The sequence below is a fragment of the Peromyscus leucopus genome, chromosome 3, assembly GCF_004664715.2.
Source record: "Peromyscus leucopus breed LL Stock chromosome 3, UCI_PerLeu_2.1, whole genome shotgun sequence".
NCBI lineage: Eukaryota > Metazoa > Chordata > Mammalia > Rodentia > Cricetidae > Peromyscus > Peromyscus leucopus.
This window is the reverse complement of record NC_051065.1, coordinates 115894034-115913625: the sequence shown is the minus strand read 5'-3', so window position 1 is coordinate 115913625 and position 19592 is coordinate 115894034. Positions and strand designations below refer to the sequence as shown.

Here is a 19592-nt window from a genome sequence, read left to right as displayed (position 1 = left end):
AAACTGCTGCTTCGCCGTGTCTGTTTTTAACACAGTCGCTCCCCTCACCCTGCCTGTTTGAGTGCCTTTGCCCACGCCCATGTGAGTGCCAGCATCACACACACACACACACACACACACACACACACACACACACACACACACACACACACCATCAGCCAGTTCACACAGTGAACCCTGAGCTCCCTCCTTCCTTCCCACTCTATTCCTGCACCTCTTTCTCTGGACGGCCAACAAGGTTTCTGTGCTTCTCTCCCGTCAGGATATGGGTTGATGACTACTCTCAGTCATCCTGGTCAGCAAATAATATACTGAGCCACGAAGTGCTTTACTCAATGCTCAGTCTACAGTTCATGCTTAGTAAGTATCTGTTGAGTGAGTGAATGAATGATGGTTTACTACCTACTTAAAACATTCCCAGCTTGCACATTTGTACTCTTTCACACTGTGTCACAAGTGTGAAAGGATGGAACAAGAAAAAATATACATAAACCCGTTATCCTTTGTAGTGAGAGGTACTAGGATCGGTCAAAGCACACTGAACTCATTAAGGGGTCCAGGCCACCAAAGGCCCCTTTCCTGTAGAATCTGGCACTGCTCACTAGGTTTCTGGATCTCAGCACAAACCACATTGGTACTGCTATCCTCAGCCAAGTGGACTGCCATGTGACCTGTTTCAGTCACCACACAGTCAGGCTTGAGTTCCAGGCAGAGGCAGAGGAAAGCTGATGTGCAACCATCCTGCCCCACCCAGCCTGTTAGTTTCCCAGAGGTGTGGGGAGAAGTGAGCAGAACTGGGTGGCTTCATACATCAGACGTTATTTTCCTCTAGTTCTGGAGGTGAGAAGTTCAAAACCAAGGTGTCAGCAGGGTCTTCTCTTTGTGAAGCCTTCCGGGAAGATGCTTTTCCCAACTCTTCTGGGTTCTGGAAGCTAGCTATCCGGGAGGAGGGATGAGAGATGTGTTACCTGTCTCTGAATCAAGTATCTTGTTGCTATTATAAAAGCCGGGGAGGTAGCTCAGTCAGTAAAGCACTTGCCTCACAAGCATGATGTCCTGAGGTCAGTTTCCAGAACCCACAAAAAAAGCCAGGTGTGGTGACATGAGTCTGTAATCTCAACAATGGTAAAATGGGAGGCTGAGGCAGGCAAAGACCTTGAGGCTCAGAGGCCAGCTAACCTGACCTATGTGGAAAAGATCCAGTCTAGTGAAAGACCCTGTCCCAAACAAAAGGTGTTGGTAACCAAGGTTGCCCTCTGACCTGCACATATGCTGTGTGTACATGCCCCCACCACCACCACTTTTTTTTTTTTTTTTTTTTTTTTTTTTTTAGCAAAGATGTCAGTCCTTAGATTTAGGACACAGTCTCAACCAAGATAATTTCAAGTTTGGTTGATTGTATCTGCAAAGATACTACTTCCAAATAAAGTCACAGGTAGCTGGGTCTAGAATTTCGACATAACTTTCTAGGTGATACTTAGTGTAACCCTAGACTGGAAATCATAAATCAGTTCAAATAAAGTCTCCCTCAGCTCAGGTCCCAGAGCGACTGTTGTAGGTCAAATGTGTGGCAGCTGTAAGACAGTACACTTCTCTATGAATGAGGGTCCCCTCATTCCAGGCTCATATTTTTGGCAGAAGCAGCAGGTGAATCCCCTGCACCAGGTCTCTTTCCCTCTCGGCTTTTGCTAGCTGCATCCATGGTCCATATAGGTTAAGTGCATCTGCACTGTACACCATTTGCTCATAACCTGTCTCTGTCCCTGGTCATGGGATACACTTCTGTTGCCCATCAATCATTTTCCAAGTGCTGGCTAATGTCATGTGCAAGAAGGATTTTCAGGAAAGTGAGCTCCCAGCCAGCATATGTGATCTAACTAGGTGGGCAGGACAGAAAACAGCCCTATCAGTGTTCAATGAACCTATCAGGGGAGAGCTCGATGTACGATTTAATGAGAAGTCACCTTTGCATGCCTTCCAGTCTATCCCAGACTTGGTGCACAGCACTTTACAGGTGTTCCCTTTGAGCCCCATGGTGGCCAGACCCCAGAAAGGTGGTGTTTTATACTCATTTCAGAGGAAACAAAACAGACTCTAAAGGTTCGAAGGCTAGTCTAGTTGCTACAAAAGACTCCAATCCAGGTCACTCTAACCCTCAAACATGGGGCTCTTCGGGCACTCTTGTATCGCACTTTCAAATCATCTGAGCACTGGTGGCCCGCTAGGCTGCTCATCTACACTCTGAACCCACAAGTTCTAGACCTCATCCACAGTTGATTCTGGCTAACTGGACCATATGACTGACCACACCAACAGGCTGCAGTAACAAAACAGAACTTGAGTTTCACGGTTGATCCATCACTGTCCGTATCTGTGGGGGACGGGGGCTAATCCGAATTTCATCATTCCATTTTTTAAGAATTAAAGTCAGACTTGCTCTGATAACTTGCCTGTGGGTCCAAAAGAAGTTGTGTTGAAGAGTTTTCATTTCTTTTCTCGAGTATTAAAACCCTTAAAAAGGTCTCCAAAGAGGTCCAGGGTGTAGCCTTGTGGTAGAGGGCTTGCCCAGGGTGTCTGTGCCCTTGCTTCCAACCACAGCACAGGAAATCAAGAGCCCCAAACCAACCTATTTTGAAGCATTTCCAACCTTGATTTAACAGTCTTAGAAGATGGCTTTTGCAAACAGACCTGTAAGAAGCCAGTCACAATGGAAGGCTAGCATTTTCCTGTGTAGACATGGTCTGGTTTCTATGCTTGGAGAAGTAGGGAATACCCAGTTGGCATTCAGTAATAACAAATATGAAATCGGCCATTCAAGGGGAAAAAAGTGGCAGGAATGTTAAAGTCCTCGTTGACTGGTTTTTACATTTCCCCCTGGGCTGCACTCCCATGCCGTGGTTGGCATGGAGACTGGAAAAGGAAACTTTCCACCAGTCTGTCACTTGCTACTGTTTCCACTTATTTTACTGCGAATCCACTTTTAACAGTTTTCTCAAAGTTAAAAATGAGTTTGATCCCGTTTGTGTTTCGGTCTCAGGATGCTTCTTGAACTCGAAAACATGGGTACAAAAGGCTTTAAAACTCAGCCAAAGATCTGGGGTTTGAAATACCCAGCTGTTTAACATTCAAATAATTCCCTGGCCCTTTGTTCAGTTTTTTTTTTCCCCTCTACATTTCGTCTGAATGCTTTGGCATGGGGGAGCCCGCAGTCTGAAAGTAACTGGCCCAGCTCTCCTTACTGTATTGATTAAAGAGGCTGAAAAGGCCCATCTGCCTTTCAGCAGTCTGTGGTCCTCAGGGACATGGGAAAGTCTGAGGTCCCAAGTCCTCCAGGAGTGAGGTGGGCTCCCCTCAAACTCAGAACAATTTTTTGTTGTTTTTGTTTTTTGAGACAGGGTTTCTCTGTACAACAGTTCTTGCTGTCCTGAAACTCGCTTTATAGACCAGTCAGTCTGGCCTTGAACTCACAGAGATCCACCTGCCTCTGCCTCCCGAGTACTGGGATAACAGGGATGCACCACCACTCCCTGGCCAGAACAAGTCAATTTGATCATCCTTGTAGAAGCAAGTAAGATGGGATTATTGGCACCACAGAGGGACACAGAGAGGACATAGTTGTCTCTTGTCTCATGGAGTATCTAGACTCCAGCAGATACATATTAGTTATTGACCTGAACCAAAGACCTAGAGTTTCCTGGGTTGGAGAAGAGAACTGGGAGAGAGCTGCCTTCCCAGGGCCTCAGGCTGGCAGAACATGCTGGGAGTTCTCTTTTTCCCCTTGGCAGCATCCTGTTCTGCCCGAAGCCGGCTGGAAGCTGCCTAGGGGAGGGAACGCACGTGAGGGAAATCAGGGCGGAGAGGGTCAGGAACAGATGTGGGCACCAGGGGAAGTCATTTCAAAAAAGTAAATGAGGCTCCCACAGCTGGAGGGGCAGCCAAGGCCCTCCACTTCGCAAGGGATGGGGAGTTGGGGTGTGCGCGGTGCTTTGTTTTTCCCCTTTACTACACCTTTGTTTTTTGGTTTGTGGTGGGTCCTCTCTAAGTTGTGCCACCGCAGGACAGAGACGGTGGCAGTACCTGGCACACACGGAGCGCTCGCTGTAGACATGCTGAACAAATGTGTACGAATACAGGACAGTTGTGTCCGCCGCGCCCGGCACGTCGTGGGCACCCCTCTGCACATCTGTATAGCAAATGATGTGCCTCCGAGAGTGTGGGGGCTGAGCACGTGGAGCTCTGGAAAGCAGGACAGCGAAGGAGGAGGGTTTCTGAGACTACAAAAGCAACAGGAAGGCTGACTAGGGCTGGCGGCGCCCCGCGGGGGGCTCTGCCCGCGTGGCGCCTGTGCGCGTGGGGGCGCGGGGCACGTGCGCGTGTGCGCGTGGGGCGCGGGGTGTGTGTGCCCGCGCCGTGCCCCCCGCGTGCTACCGGGCGTGAGTCACCGCGGGGCTCGCCTTTATAACTGCCGCCAGGCTCGCGGCTCGGCAGAGCAGCCCGGCCACGCGTCCCCAACGTCCCCGATCGCGTGCCCCAACCGCCACCGTGTCCCCGGGGCGCCATGGGGGCCCCGCGCTGTGCCCCGCTACTGCTACTCCTGCTGCTGCCGCTGCTGCTCACGCCGCCCGCCGGGGATGCCGCGGTCATCACCGGGGTAAGCTGCCTGCGCACCTGTCGCTCCGGGATCGCCCCGGGACACCAGGCCCAGGGTGTGTAGGCACCGGGAAGGGTGTCTCCTGTGTGACATTCTCCTGGATCGTCCTTTGGGCCCTTGGGGACGTGTCTTGCTCCCAAGGCAGGGGACAGTAAGGCGCACTGTGGAATTAAACTGCCTCAGCAGTGCCTTCCTTACCTCTCCCTCCCGCACTCCTTGCGTTTGGTCTGCTGTTTGTTGTATTTAGTAGCTCAAAGAAGTTTCTTCCCCATTGAGAAAGTTCTTTTCCAGGGGCTAGAAACCCTCACCCCCAAATCTGACCGCCCTTCCTTGAATTGCAAAAGAGCAAGACGTACACCTCAAATTCCACAGCTCCCGGGTGGGCTTACCCTGTGAAGTCCCTTGGGCCGTAGCCATGTGTGAGCTTTGGAAAGCAACTGTGGGCTCTTCTTACTGGGTTCTGGGGCAGCTGCTCTTTTATTTTTATGTTATTCCCACCCCCCTTCTTCATCGTGAAGTTCTCCTTACATAAATTGTCAAGTCTGATTCCTGATACCTCACTCCCAGGGCTTGGCGATGGAGCAGGCTGTCATTAGACGTTGTTTAGACTCACAGAGTGCATCTCCATCGCGTTTAGAAATAGCCCGTTTCTTCAACTCTTTTTGTCTATCTAAAGAATGAGTTCACAGCATAACATTTCAGAAGTCTGTTTTCATAGCCCAGCAGAACCTTGGCTGTTGGCTGTTGTTTTACTCCTTAAAGGAAAAAAAAAGTTGCAAGCATATTTTTTCCGTGGATCTATTTATTTAAATCATTTGTAATATGTAAGAGTACGCTATTGGATTTTAATATAGATGTGTTTGGAACGATGACATACAGGCAATAAAATAACATGTCACTTAAAAGAAGGGTCATCGTGTTGAATAAATGAAGATTGATGTTCTCTGTGTTTCCTAGGGTACAGATTGCATTCTGAAAGCTCTGGGGCTATGACAGCATTGAGTTATGTCCCATAGATATTTGGTTTTATGCCTTGTGGTACTTATTAGAGCAGAGATTCTTAAAACCACTTACATCGCTTCAACCACAGCCAGTTGGTGTGCGTGAACAAAAGTCTCTACAGTGTCTTTGTAACACATGCGAATGGAAACATGATTGGGTGGGTTTTCCCTCCTTCCCCTGCTGGTTCATTCTAAGTGTTTCCTAATCCTCTAAGCCCCAAGGTTCCTGGGCAGTGCAAGTGGGTTTTGTTCCATTCACAGGAGGACACTGTTTGCACGGCTCTGCAATGGGTTAAGAAGAATAAAGAGTACTAGGAAACAGCTGTCTAATTAAAAAGATATAAACTTATGCAATTCTCTGTAAATTTCCAACAACTGCAGCTTTTTGTTATGAAATGAAATTTTATCTCATTTCATGTTTATATGTTGGTGGGATTCGGGGTCGGGGGAAGTGGTGGTACAGTCATGTGGACTCTGGGTTTTTTTTGTTGTTGTTGTTTAATTCAATGTTATGAAAAGAGTATTGGAAAATTTTTTTCTCTAAAGCAACACGGCAGTGAAGTGAAGTTAGGTTCCCCTGGCAGAAACCATCTGGATTCAAATGAAAAAGTCAGTTATTTATCTAGATATAGTGTATACAGGGTGATAAGCATCTAAGTGGTTGATTGAATTTTAAAAGATTTTGGTCTGGCTTTTTTTATGGTCTTAGAAAGAGCTGCTGGGGCCTTAGAAGTTAGAGTCTTGTACATCTGTTAAAACACCGGTTGAAACACCCACCTTAAGTTTTTACTACACACACACAAGCACAGTCTTTGAACTTGATATCTCCATATAGGTGTATTAAAACCACATTGCAGAAGATTGTTGAGTAGACCTAACATTTCAGGGCTATGATGGTCATGTTTGCATGATTTCTGGTGTCCAGACAAAAATTAAAAGGTGGGAATGTTTCAACTTCATCCTATAACAAAAGAAGAAGAAAAGCCACCCAAAGTTAAAGTTGTGGTTTTAAGCCACTACTTATTTTGAACAACAAATGGATTGCTACACATTGCTAAAACAAAGCATCCCTTTTTTGTTGTTGTTGGCTCTAAGAAAGAGCTACAGTTCTTAAGATACATTTTCATGCAAATAAACGTGGGCTTCATTTATCTAGCACTGCATGGGAAGTCCTCCATGTTGATTTTTCGGCTGTATAGACTTGTAGTTTGTGAATGCGGGGCGGGGGGTGGGGGTGTACTTTGAGGAGTTACTGCTGCTGGTTCTATCTGTGCTGGCCTGTGCCTGTCCTCACCTGCTGGACCTTTGAGGCTAGTTTCCCATGTACACGTCTGCTGCTACGAAGCCAGTCATTCCTTTCTGTGTGTCATTCCCATGAAAGACTAGTGGGAAGGGGCAAAAGTCTTGGTCTGTCTCTTCCCACCCTTGGACAGTTCATATTTTGAAAGAGGAAATGGTGAAAATCAGGGTGCCCATGCAGGAAGCATGCAGTCTCACAAAGCACAGGGCAAATGTTTGAAAGGGAAAATGAGCGCTTCTAAATGTTACCTCGGTGCCTTTACAGGTCTGCACCACTTTGTGCCCGATTTAGAGACTATTTCCATCTGTTTTTTAAAACTAGGCCCCCTACATTCAGCAGCTAGTAGTCATCAAATCTTGTGATTTGATTTGCGTAGTTCCGAATGGCCATGTATAGCACAGGACTAGCCTAGACTCATTCTTCAATTTTAGCCATAAAGCTCCAGAAGAAAGCCAAAGTGCTGTTCCCCCTCCTCTTTCCTTCTTAATCCTGGATTTCGTCATGCAGGAGCTCTTTAGTCCGTGGAAACATTCTAATCAATGTTGACTGTAGGTGTGTACAAGCAAATGGAGCTTATGGTTCTGTTTTATTAAAATCACAGCATAGGATACATGCTGGGTGAGGTGTTCACACACACATGTATGGGCATGTGTGTGGAAGGCAGGCATTAAGCACAGATGTTGTCCTCAGGTGCTATCCTCCTTATTTTTTGAGACGTGGTTTCTCACATGGCTCAGAATGTCCTAATTTGGCTAGACTGGTTGGCCACCAAGCCCCGAGGATCTGCCTGCCTCCATCTTCCCAGAGGTGGGATTGCGAGCCACCACGGCTGGCTTTACCTGTGGGCTCTGAGGATGGAACTCGTGTCCTCGGGCTTGGGTGGCAAGTACTTTACTGGCTGGGCGTTTGGATAGTTAAAGAGGACTTTCCCTGCTAAGTTTAGAGTTCCCCAGCCTGAGCCTTTCCCACTATCTATATTTATCTGTTGGTTTATTTCGTTCCAGGCTTGCGACAAGGACTCCCAGTGTGGAGGGGGCATGTGCTGCGCTGTCAGTATCTGGGTGAAGAGCATACGGATCTGCACACCCATGGGCCAAGTGGGAGACAGCTGCCACCCCCTGACTCGGAAAGTCAGTGTCTGCGCTGGGACTTCTGGTATACCCGCCTGCTGAGCAAGGCCTATATGATGGAAGACTTGGGTAGTCAGTCCACTTGACATTGGAAGTCAGAGGACAAGCCGGGGAGAGCGGGGGAGAACACTGTTTCTCTTTTCTCTCCCCTTCCATTCCAGTCACTGTTTCTGTACCATTGCTCCCCTGACATTCAAAATAACCCGTCAGCATAATTCCTAACATGTCAATGTACTTAGGTTTAAAACAGGCAAAGTAGATAGTTTACTGGAACAGACTTTGTAAAAATCAAAGTAAAGAGTTCTTGAAAAGACTCCATACTTGACCAGCTGAGGGAGGAGTCAGTTAGCTTTGTGGGTTTTGTTTGTTGCGTTTTATTTTCAGACAATCGCCAATAACTAACTCACTTACTCTTGTATCTTAAATGTTCTATTTTGTTGGGTTTTGTTTGTTTGTTTGTTTGTTTTTGAGACAGCTTCTTGTGCAGTCTAGGTTGGCCTTGAGCTTCTGATTCTACTTTCTCCCCCAAAGTGCAGAGCTTATTGGTGTGTAGCACAGTGCCCAGCTAAAGTTTGGTATTCTAGACCTGTGAGATATGATTTTCATAACTTTGGAGATTTGTGACATCTAATTTTCTAACACCATTGTAGGGCAGCTCAATGGCACGGTAACCTAAAGAATTTTGGAAAGGTTATGGACCCTGAAAGGCAAGGCCACAGGCCTCTGAGGGACAGACATGATGGCTTAGAGGCTGTGTTCCTATGAACTGCAGATCCCCCAACTGGAGGGCCAGTGCATTTCTGTTACATCGGGAGGTAGAGAGATGGAAGGTGACCAGACAGTGTGTAGAACTGTGTCACTGTCCTTCACATGGAAAAAAAGAATATCAACACAGTGTAGTGTCAGGCAAGTGGCAGCCTCTTCCTGCTGTCTCTCTTCTTCCTCATTGTGCCCATCAGGCACATTTGATCCAGAGGCAATGGTCCAGGGCAGGTGACTTCCTGGAGGAGGACCCTATACTCCTTCACAAAAGATGTAGCGTATTTCAAATCAAACAGAGTTCTACTGCTTTCTTTTTCCCCCATATGTCTTTGGGTTTGAAGCTATGATAGATACAGTCATCTTCCCTGTGGTTCCAGCTCTCCCAGATAACACTCCGTATTTTCACCCACTCAGAGTGAACATAAGGAGATGAACTTCAGTGGCCTGTCGGTGAGGGGCACCTCAGTGTAGGGACCCCAGAGTCTGGTTGCTGTGCAGCCTGTCTGAAGGCTGCACTCATGGCCAGCTTTCTTGTGGTTGCTTGCCTTGTGAAATGCTTCCTGTTGCATTTGAGTTATTCTTCCTGTGGTCTGACAGTGCAAGATTTCACTGTCGTAGTCTGACAGTGCAAGATTCCACTGTCGTTTTTTAAACATGACACACACCTCTTATTCCTGGACATTCTGAGATACAGAGGGCGTTACCGTTAGTCACCTGTCCAAACACCAGGCTTCTCAGGAGCAGGTGAGGCTGGCTTCGCTGCTTTGGGCACTGAATCAGGTTTCTTCCTTACACCTAGTGAGTCTTGTCTTGTGCACTGAAGCCATTGTCCCTAAGTAGCTTCCTGTTGCCTTATTGCTCTGAGAATCACTTATAGAACATACCTAAAAAAATAAAACGTGGCCTTTGGTCTTGACAGTGTCAGCTGGGATGAGCCATCCAGTCTGTATACACTGTTGTGTATGTCACCCTTACCCAGTATCTCACACCTGTACTGCACTTTTCGATTTGCCGTGCACTCAATACGACATTAAGCCCAGGTGAGGTCACACACAGACAGCCTGCGAGACTATACACAGCAACCTTTCCATCTTCCTGACACCCTCTGGCCTGTGTGGCCTGGATTACTCCATTCCTCTACCCAAGTGAACTCAGATGTGGTCATCTGAGCATTTTTTTCCTGAACTGAAAGCCAAATGGCAGAGACAAGATGGCCACCAGGTTAAGCACTAAAAGTACAGGTTTGTAATTTGCGCCGTGTGTGTAGCCATGTGCACATGCTTCTTTGTTTGCCTAGAAATGTCCGCCATTGATGCTGGCTGCCTTCCTCACTCGGTGCCTGGCGTTTTACCTAAGTGCTGAGGATCTGAGCCTGCCTAGCTTGACAAGAGGCTTATGGTCGCAGCCTTCTCCCCAGGTCCTTCCATTTGTTTTGTTTTGTTTTTCAAAGACAGCATTAGCAGGGTGACGGTGGCTCACGCCTTTAATCCCAGTACTTGGGAGGCAGAGGCAGGAGGATCTCTGAGTTCCAGGCCAGCCTGGTCTACCAGGACAGCCAAGGTCGGTCAACAGAATGTCTGCTTTGTTGGGCAGAAACTTGGCCCATAATTCCGGGCATCAATTCTTGTTTTCTCTACTTTTGAATTTGACGATTTAGTGTGTTAGTATTTTTAGTATTTCTTTCTTACTCCTCATTGGCATATCTCTTTTTTCTAGTGGGATTTATTCGTGTTCTTAATGATGGTATTTATTAAATTTTCTCTCTTCTGGGTATAGGATTCTCTCAAGCATCTTTTGTAATTTTGGTTTAGTGGCCATGAGTTCCCTTAATCTATTTTTTACCACAGAAGGTACATACTTATCCCTTGTGAAGGACAGCCTTGCTGGGTACAACAATCTTGGTTGGTAGTTATTTTCATTCAGGACCTGAAATACATCATCCCATGCCTTCCTGCCATTTAGAATTCCTTCTGAGAAGTCTGCTGTTTGTCTAATGTATTTGCCTCTAAATGTTACTTGACATTTCCTTCTAGCAGATTTTAATATTCTTTTTGTCCTATACTTTTAACAGCTTAGCTATGCTATGTCATGGTGACATACTTCTGTGGTTATGTGTGTTTAAGGTCCTAAATGTGTCTTGTACCTGGATGTCTATGTCTCTCTCAAAATTTGGGGTACTTTCTGCTGTTATTTTTCTGAGGAGGTTTTTCCATGCCCCCAACCTGTAACTCTTCTTCCTCATGTGTGCCAATGATCTAAATATTTGAGTTTTTAAGAGTATCCCAGATTTGTTGCATATTCTCTTTCTCTTCCTCCCTCACCCTCTCTCTCTTCCTCTTCCTCCCTCCCTCCCTTCTTCTTTCCCTCCCTCCTCCCTCCCTCCTTCTCTCTCTCTCTCTCTCTCTCTCACCCACACACACACACATATATATTTTGTTCTTTCTTTCTGAAACAATCCAAATGATGTGTCTTCAAGCTTTGTCTTTTTTCTTCTGCTTGATCTAATACTACTGAGGCTGCCAAGTAATGTTTCTATCTGACCCTTAGAACATCTTGTTTCCTCCTCGACCCCCGTGGGTTCTCCTTCAGGTCCTGTGTTGGCCTTCCTTAATTCACTTGGCTGCCTGTGATTTTTCATTAATCTTGTATTTCTGTTGAGAATGGTTCATCTGCTGGGATGGGTATCTTTTGCGACATCATGTGACAGGCTCCTTAGTGGCTTCCTCTTGAAAGTGTGTCTTGGGAGGTCTCAGTCCTGGATTTTGATTGATCGGAGGCATGAATTCTCTCATTCTTATAATAATCTCCAAGGCTAATCTTCCGCCAAGGTTCTTCCCCACAAGACCCCAATATAGGCAAAAGCTAAAATTAGAAAGAGGCTAGCTGCGTGCTCCAGTGGGCAGGGCAGGGAGGGGCGGGGCTGGGGCAGGGACTTTCTTGCTATTTTTGATATTTAAAAAGCAACCGAGCTTTGTTTCCATGATTAACTTGAAGTTCCTGCTTGCTGTAATGCTAATTCTGAATGCAAGTGAGACCACCTTCTCCCACACCCCTGCTGGTGCCCCTGCCATTCCTCTTGATGGCAGGGCAAATAAAGAAACCTAGAAGTAACCATGGTTTTATAGTGAAGCCAAGTGGTAAACCGACAGAATTGCTCAAGACAAGATTCATGTCAGGTTCACCTTGCCCCATGGAGATGTCACCATGAAATGTATTTCTAGAACTCAATTTTTATGACATTCTATATGCTTTTCTCCTATCCTGGAAAATTTGAAAGGTCATTTTGATGAGATATTTTCAGGGTCGGTGCTGAAGTTGGTAATCTTGGTGAAGATTCAGTTAATGTAGTCTAGAAAAATGTAGTTCTTCTAGAATGTTCTTGGCTATGTTGTCCCCAAGATAAGTAAAGAAAAATGTTTCTATAAATATGCCCTGATGAACATTATAGTACAGTTTTTCATTTCTACTCAAATTCAGTGATGGTTTCTTAGTAATTTGTAAAAATATAGATCCTTTATGGAACAATTCTTTCTCTTACTTCTTGTTGGCATAGTCAGTAGCCCCCAGATCTGACTCTTGAATGAAAAGGGCGATATTTGAGATGAAGCCGGAGCCATAGGTGGAGACCGGCAGTTCTGAGGTCAAGTCCCTTCTTTATCTCAAGTACATCCATTGACTTGTAGACTTACAGTTGGTGTTAGACTATCATTTTAAAAGTTCAGAGGTTTTTATTTTATATTTGATAATTCAAAGTGGAATAAAACAGTGGGACTTGATTGCACATGGCTATAATCTCAGCACTTGGGGCCCCGAGGCAGGTAGATCCCAGGTTCAAGGTCCGCCTAAATTAGGGAGTGAGTCCCTAGGGCAGTAGCTGAGGGTTAGAGCAAGTTCCTCATGTAACCAAGGACCTGAGTTCAATCACAAGCACCACCCAAAGCAAAATAAACAAGGAAGCAAAGAGCTCAAAACACTGCTTTACCTGGAGAAAGTACATTTTATAGGAAACAATGGTTTTAACTGGTGTCATTTTTAACGCTTTGAGTGACTCATGAAATCATGTCTTTAGAAAACACTGTTTTAAAAACACACTATTTCAATTTCTAGTAAACTAAACATTGTGGTTTTCACTAGATTGTGGACTTCATAATTTGAAAAACAAGAGTACTAAACAGGAGGATTTTTATGCCAGGTTTCCTATTTGATTTGATGAATATACTTAATACTTGATTTTTTTATTTTTTACTGTTTTACTATATGTTTTTTATTTATTAATTTAAAGAGCTGTTCTGATCTCATCTTTTAAGTTTGTTCCACCCTCTGGTTTCCTTGTACTGGAACTAAACACAGAGCCTTGTCCATGCTAGGCAAGTGCTTTCCCACTGAGCCGCACGCCCAGCTCCAGTCTGCTCTGTATGTGTGTCTCTGTTATATGTTTGCGTAGGTGTGTGTGAGCGCACGCATATTGAGGACGGGGTCAATATTGCTGTCTTCCTCATTAAATTTGCGCCTCATTGTTTGAGATGGGGCTGTCAATGAACCTGGAGCTCAGGGTCGAGCTGGGCTGGCTGGCAGGTGTTTGTCAATCATGCAGCTGTCTCCAGCGGTTCAGCGCTGGGGTTACAGACACACACTGTGCCTGGCTTTCATGTGGATGCTGGGGTGAGAACTCAGGTCCTTACACAAGCACTTAATTGACTGAGCCATTTCCCCGCCCCCACCCACTTTTATGTACACATTTTAACGAAATGTTCTTCCTTTCCTTTTTCTTTTCTCTCCTTCTCCCTCTCTTTCCATTTCTGTCTTTATTTCTCTTTCATTTCTCAATGGTCTCTCACTATGTAGAATTTATAGCCTCCTACCTCCTGAATATTGAGATTATAGTACAGGTGTGCATCACCACACCCAGCTACAATTTTTTAAATTTCACTTTAAAACTTGGCCTGTGCATTACCCTTTTCTGAAAGAAAAAAAAATACAATTTGAGTCTTGCTAAAAAAGTTTTTGAAGATGTCAAACTTTATTAGGGATTCCTGTTTGGAAGCCAGGGTATGACAGAAGCCTGTCAACATAACTTAAGGATGTGCTCTTGTCGAAGACCGTAAGTGTATTTGCTAATGTTGAACAGTTGGAGTAGGACTAAAAGGTAACTAATGTGACTTAACAGTTGGATGGTTGGAGAGAACCGTGATTTCCTCAATTCTTCCTCCTGTGGCCCTCAGGAGTCACTGGTGCAGTCACCTCTTGGAGCAGCATCTGAGCCGTGGCTGCAGGCTCGGTTGGCAGTGTCCCGGGACAGAAACATACTGCAGTTTCACTCAGGGCTCTCAGTCTTCACCCTGTACCTGGTTTCTCCAGATGGTGGCATCTCGAGAAACTGGAGGACACTCAGTAACAGGCAATCATGCAGTCAGGATAGAAAGCAGTTCCATTCACTACGGAGCCATGTCCCTCCCTCCCTCCCTTCTTTCCGTGTGTGTGTGTGTGTGTGTGTGTGTGTGTGTGTGTGTGTGTGTGTGTTAGTTACTGTAACTGGAGACTGAAGGCAGGACCTCACCCCTTAGGTAAGCACTCTGCCACTGAGCTATATACTCAGCCCCACGTTTTCTTTTCACTTTGAAATAGGGTCTCATTACGTGGTCCAAGCTGGCCTTGAACTCACCATCCCCCTGCCCCCAGTCCCCTAGGGGCAGGATTTTACAGGTCTATGCTTCAGTTTTCCCTTTAAAAGTACCACAAGCAAGTTAGAACCATGCTCTTTCTGTCTTGGTGAGTTAAGAATTTGCTGTTTGGAATTGTAGGCTGTAAGAAGTTGGTCCTCCATGGATGCTAAAGCAAGCTACCAAGTTTGGGACTAATAGCTAGAATGTGGATCGATGTAAACATTTCTTCACTCCAGGGATACCCGTTTGCTCTATTTCCTGAGGCTTCTGAACCTAGAAGTGAATGGGCCCAGGGAGAAGCAGGCAAGAGTCTGCCGAATGGATGATTTCAGGACTCATGCTGTTTGCCACTAGGGACTTCCAAAAGGAAAGGGAGAAAGAAAAGTGCTGTGAGCTTGGACTGCTTGAAAATGATGCTTGGAAGGAGAGATGCAGAATGGGTCTTGGTTTGCATGAGAAAAGGCAAGCACCAGGATGAGGGGGCCTCAAGTTCATAGGGGCGGGTCTGGATTGCTGTTCATGCAAAGGGCCTTTCCTTCTGGTTCACTGTTGTATCCTTCAATACCTAGAATAGGGGCTGGAGACAGTAGGTAGCATATCAACTTGAAACCCGCTTGCTGGATCCTGTGCATAACCCTTTGATGGGAAGATTATTTTACAAGGCCAGGGACAAGCACAATGCCTTGAGTATTGCTGCTGGCTGCTAGTTATTAGCTTCGGTACCATGCACATTTTGAGCTAGCTTACTGTTTACTGAGAGGGCCATCTTGGATATTTAGAAGTGTAGTAATATTTCTAGCACCTATACACACACACACACACACACACACACACACACACACACACACACACACACTAATCCCAGCTGTGACAGATACAACTGGCTGAGTATTGCTGTGTGTACAGAATCATCCCTGGTAATTGAGAGCCACTGGTCCATATCGGACGCTAAGGCTTGGCTTGGAGAAGTCTTGCAAAAACTCAGAGTCAGAATGGATTGCAAAGATCTCTGGTGGTCACATCCCACACTGCCTGGTTGTCATTGTCTAAGCTGGCCCAGCTATACTCAGCTGTTGGATGTGTCCTGAGTGGTAGCCACATCCCCCCGCCCGTCACCCCCCTTCCCCCCCCCCCCCCCCCCCCCCCCCCCCCCCCCCCCCCCCGCACCTTTGCCTTATCCCAGCAGCCTTGACTCCCACAGTGGCAGAACCATTCTGAGCACACCATCTGCCCAAGCCCTACCAGCAATGGGTTGTGGCTGTGTATAGATGCCATGTTTAGTCCCTTGGAAATAACCATTCATCCAAAAGGCAAAAGGCACCATGGGAGCCTGGCTGTGTGCCCTGCTCTGCCTGGCGACCACACCACAAGTCCTGCCCTCTGTCGCTTCCCTTCGTATTTATTGACGTCAATCATCTCCCTGACCCATCCAGAGCCATGTTGCAAATGGGAGGCAGGAAAGAAGAAGGGCAAAGAGAAGAAAAAAGAAAAGGGAAGTAAGAAGACTGAGAGAGAGAGAGCCGAGGGATACACCCAGGACTCCTGGTTTTTACTCTGTACATGAGCACCCTCTCGCCCACTCAAGTCAACCCAGGAGTAAGGTTGAATGGTTCTGCCACTGTCTAAAGACAGCCTTTTGCCTTTTTTTTTTTTAAATCCATAAAGAAATATATTTGGAAAACATCTGGGTAACTGGTATGGGGTAGCTTCTTTTGATAGGATAGACCAGAAATACATAGAAGGACAGCTAATAAAACATTTGAGTTGGAAACAGGGTTCACATTCTGTCTCTGTCTCTCTCTCCAGGGTCTTCCCCCAGGCTATTCTCCCATTCGTGATTCTCCTTTTCAGCATCCTGAGTGCTGCTGTTACAGGACTGAACCACCCAACCAGACCAGGGTGTTAACTGAGCTTAAGACCTATGGGGTCGAGCGGTTTTCCTGTCTCTCCTTGTTCTAGAACTTTGGAAAGCATACATATTGTGAGTGCTAGCTGTCAGTTGACCTGCCTCAATCCAGTGCCACTGGTGGCTTGTACAGGGATTGTGGAGTGGCTTTGGGCATGAAGCAGGCCTTCCGAGTCAAGCTGAGAGCCTCTGGGTGCAGTAGTTCTTCAAATTGATTTCGCTCTAGACATCCTCAGTGATTTAACTTTGGCGACTGTGTGTAAATGTGTGAATTTCCATATTCCTGACTGGCTATGGATTCATTCTTGTGCATTGGATCCATGTGGTCATGCCTAGGTTTGCCTTTCCTTGTGGAATGTACATAGCAAGACACTTTAAAACAAGAACAAAACAGAGGGCTAGAGAGATGGCCCATTCAGTACCATGCTTGCCACAAAAGCATGAAGACCTGAGTTCTAGCCCCCAAAACCTCAGTACAAAAGCCAAGGGCAGCGCTGAGCTTCTGAAATCCCAGCACTGAGGAGGAAAAGGCAAGTGGATCCTAGGGCTCAGTGGATCCTGGGGCTCAGTGGCCAGCCAGCCTATTGGAATTGGCCAGCTCCAGTTTTATTAAGAGACCCTGTCTCAAAATGGAAAAGAGATTGAAAAAGGAAGGCATTCAACATCCACCTCAGCCCTCCACATGGACCCTGCATAAATTTCCATGAACATGTGTGTATGCACAACACACAACACACACACCACCACCACCACCACCACCACCACCACCACCACCAAAGTGAAAACATGCAGAAGGCAAAAAGACTTGGTATTTCTGGTCCATCTATAACCAAGTCTTCAGCTCCAGATGTGGGAACTTGGGCTGTTTGCTCATCTCTGCACTTCCATCTCTCATGTGCAAAACAGGTGTGAGTCTGTACTTGAAATCTTCACATGCTGATGGCAGGGACGGGAAATACGATGTGTATGTAAAGACCTCTGTGTGTTGCCTATTGTGCATTTGTAACACAGATTAGGATCCAAGGATCCACAGAAAGGCTTCATTTGTTTTTATTTTTATTTTTGTCAGAGTGATGGGCAGATGTCTCAGTTGGTAAGAGTGCTTGTTCTGCAATCGCAAAGATCCTAGATCAAATCCCAGTGTGCACATAAAAAGCCAAGTATGGTGGGTACTCAGTGCCTGTGACCCCAACACTGGGGCGGTGGGGGGCGGGTAGAGATGGATGTACCTCAGGACCTGACTGGCCTGCCAGCCTAGTTGAAACAGCAAGCTTATCTTCAGCAAGCATGTTACTGAATTTAAATATATATATATATCACTAAATAAATGAAAAGGTAAATTGAAAAATCAAACTTTTCTGACTTGGTCCCCTTTTCTCTTTTAGGTTCCATTTTGGGGGCGGAGAATGCATCACACTTGTCCTTGCCTGCCAGGCTTGGCGTGTTTACGGACTTCTTTCAACCGGTTTATTTGTTTGGCCCGGAAGTGATCCCTTTGAAGTAGGAACTTGAAGTGTGACCCTCCGCTGCACAATGTCTGTCAAGTGTCGCTTGTGATTGCGTCGTCACACAAAAAACATGCCAGGAAGAAATGCTCTCGCTTCCTCAACTCTCCAAGTAACATTTTGAAGTGACTTTTTTTTTCTGTTTGAAGGAGAGTTTTGATTTTTGGATAGACTTATAAAGGGCAAAGCATTCTGGAATGGCTTCTCATTTCCCTGTTTATGTTTTGGCTTGACATTTTTTGAATGCCAATAACAACCACTTTCACAAATAGGAGAATAAGAGTAGGTATTTTGCTGCAGAAACTTTTTTTTTGGGTCCTTTGCAAACCGTCTGCCCATCCTGCCCTGTGCACAGACACTCCCTCCCTCTTCAAAGACTCCCATGGTCCTCACTTTAGCCTAGTATTTTGAAGTGGGGTCTCTACAACCCTAGCCTACTGGCAGAGCCACTGCGGAGGCTCAAACAGCTAGCTCTAGACTTATTTGGTGTCAAGAAGATGCATTTGAGCCAGACACTCTAGACAGCTCATTGGGAGTGGAAATTGGGAGTGCTTCTGGAACTTTCCTGTACCCATCTAGCCCGGCGGCTTTCAGTTGTACTGTTTAACTGGTGGTAAGACAAAGCTAATGGACACTGAAGGAATGTGGTCCATTTTTCTAGGTTTGTTTGAGTGAAAGGCGTTTTCTCCCCAATGGAATATTACGTTTCTTTTTTCATTTTTTTACTTGAAGCTCTTTTTTATTTTTAATCTTCTTGTTGGAGACATTCTAAAGAATGCCACTTGAGGAGGAAGTATTTGTTTTCATCTGGTTCGACAGGAGTCATCATTTAAAAATCGGTGTTAAGTTATAATTTAAACTTTTATTTGTAACCCAAAGGTCTATTGTAATGGATTTCCTGATATCTTGCCATTTGTACTGGTATCAATATTTCTATGTAAAAAATTCTGTATCAGAATAATGACAATACTGTATATCCTTTGATTTATTTTGATATTATATCCTTATTTTTGTGACGGTTGTCAACAGTTTTTATTACAAGTAGATTTCTATATAGCCCTCGTCCTAAAGTGGGCAGATACCCCAGAGCTGGTGAACTCACCCTAACACTGCGTGGATTTTCATTTCATTCGGGAGAGTTGTGTTTGTGTGAATTTCAGGGCAGCACAAAAATGAATAAATAAACCATGTGTACCCATCAAAAAGGCTTTGGAGAGTGGAGGAAAAAGTGACACCCAGAAGTGACTGTTAGCCAGGATGGCCCTGCAGGTTTGCCCTGCAAAACCTGATGGAGTGTGCATGATGCATGGGCTAGGCTCTCACTGCACAGCAGTGCCAGTGTGTTCTGGCCTTGAACAACTCCCTAAATGTTGTCAGTCCATACTGCATCACAAATAAACAACATCTGAAACCTTAAGTTTAACTGACTACACATTTGCCCACGCCCACCCACCACCTGTTCCCCCGAAGTAGATAGCGGTTGTCCATTCCGTGGTGATTGGCTCAGCTAGGGCTTACACAGGTACGTTGGATATAATTTATCCCTCAGGCTAACATGTGGCACAATTGTGTGGGATCTGGGTGTACTAGTCACCATAGCTTCTAAGAGAAGTGTTTTCCATTCACTTTCCACTGAAGGAAACATCCTTAGCAAGTCGATTGAAAGCAAAATAA

At 45.7% G+C, this 19592-nt stretch overlaps 1 protein-coding gene across 1 annotated transcript; it reads left to right on the top strand.

The window, feature by feature from the left end:
* Positions 1-4416: 4416 nt before the first annotated feature.
* Positions 4417-19123, top strand: Prok2 (prokineticin 2). The gene is made up of 3 exons (XM_028872738.2): positions 4417-4651; positions 7957-8082; positions 17799-19123. Exons 1-3 carry the CDS (start codon positions 4559-4561, stop codon positions 17901-17903), a joined length of 324 nt encoding a protein of 107 aa, XP_028728571.1. The 5' UTR covers positions 4417-4558; the 3' UTR covers positions 17904-19123.
* Positions 19124-19592: the final 469 nt, after the last annotated feature.

Excerpts from the sequence above, each read along its gene's own strand:
- Prok2 (XM_028872738.2), top strand. The coding sequence starts at position 4,559 with ATGGGGGCCCCGCGCTGTGCCCCGCTACTGCTACTCCTGCTGCTGCCG. Across the intron at positions 4,652-7,956 it reads ATGCCGCGGTCATCACCGGG|GCTTGCGACAAGGACTCCCA; the intron begins GTAAGCTGCCTG and ends ATTTCGTTCCAG. Across the intron at positions 8,083-17,798 it reads GCCACCCCCTGACTCGGAAA|GTTCCATTTTGGGGGCGGAG; the intron begins GTCAGTGTCTGC and ends TTTCTCTTTTAG.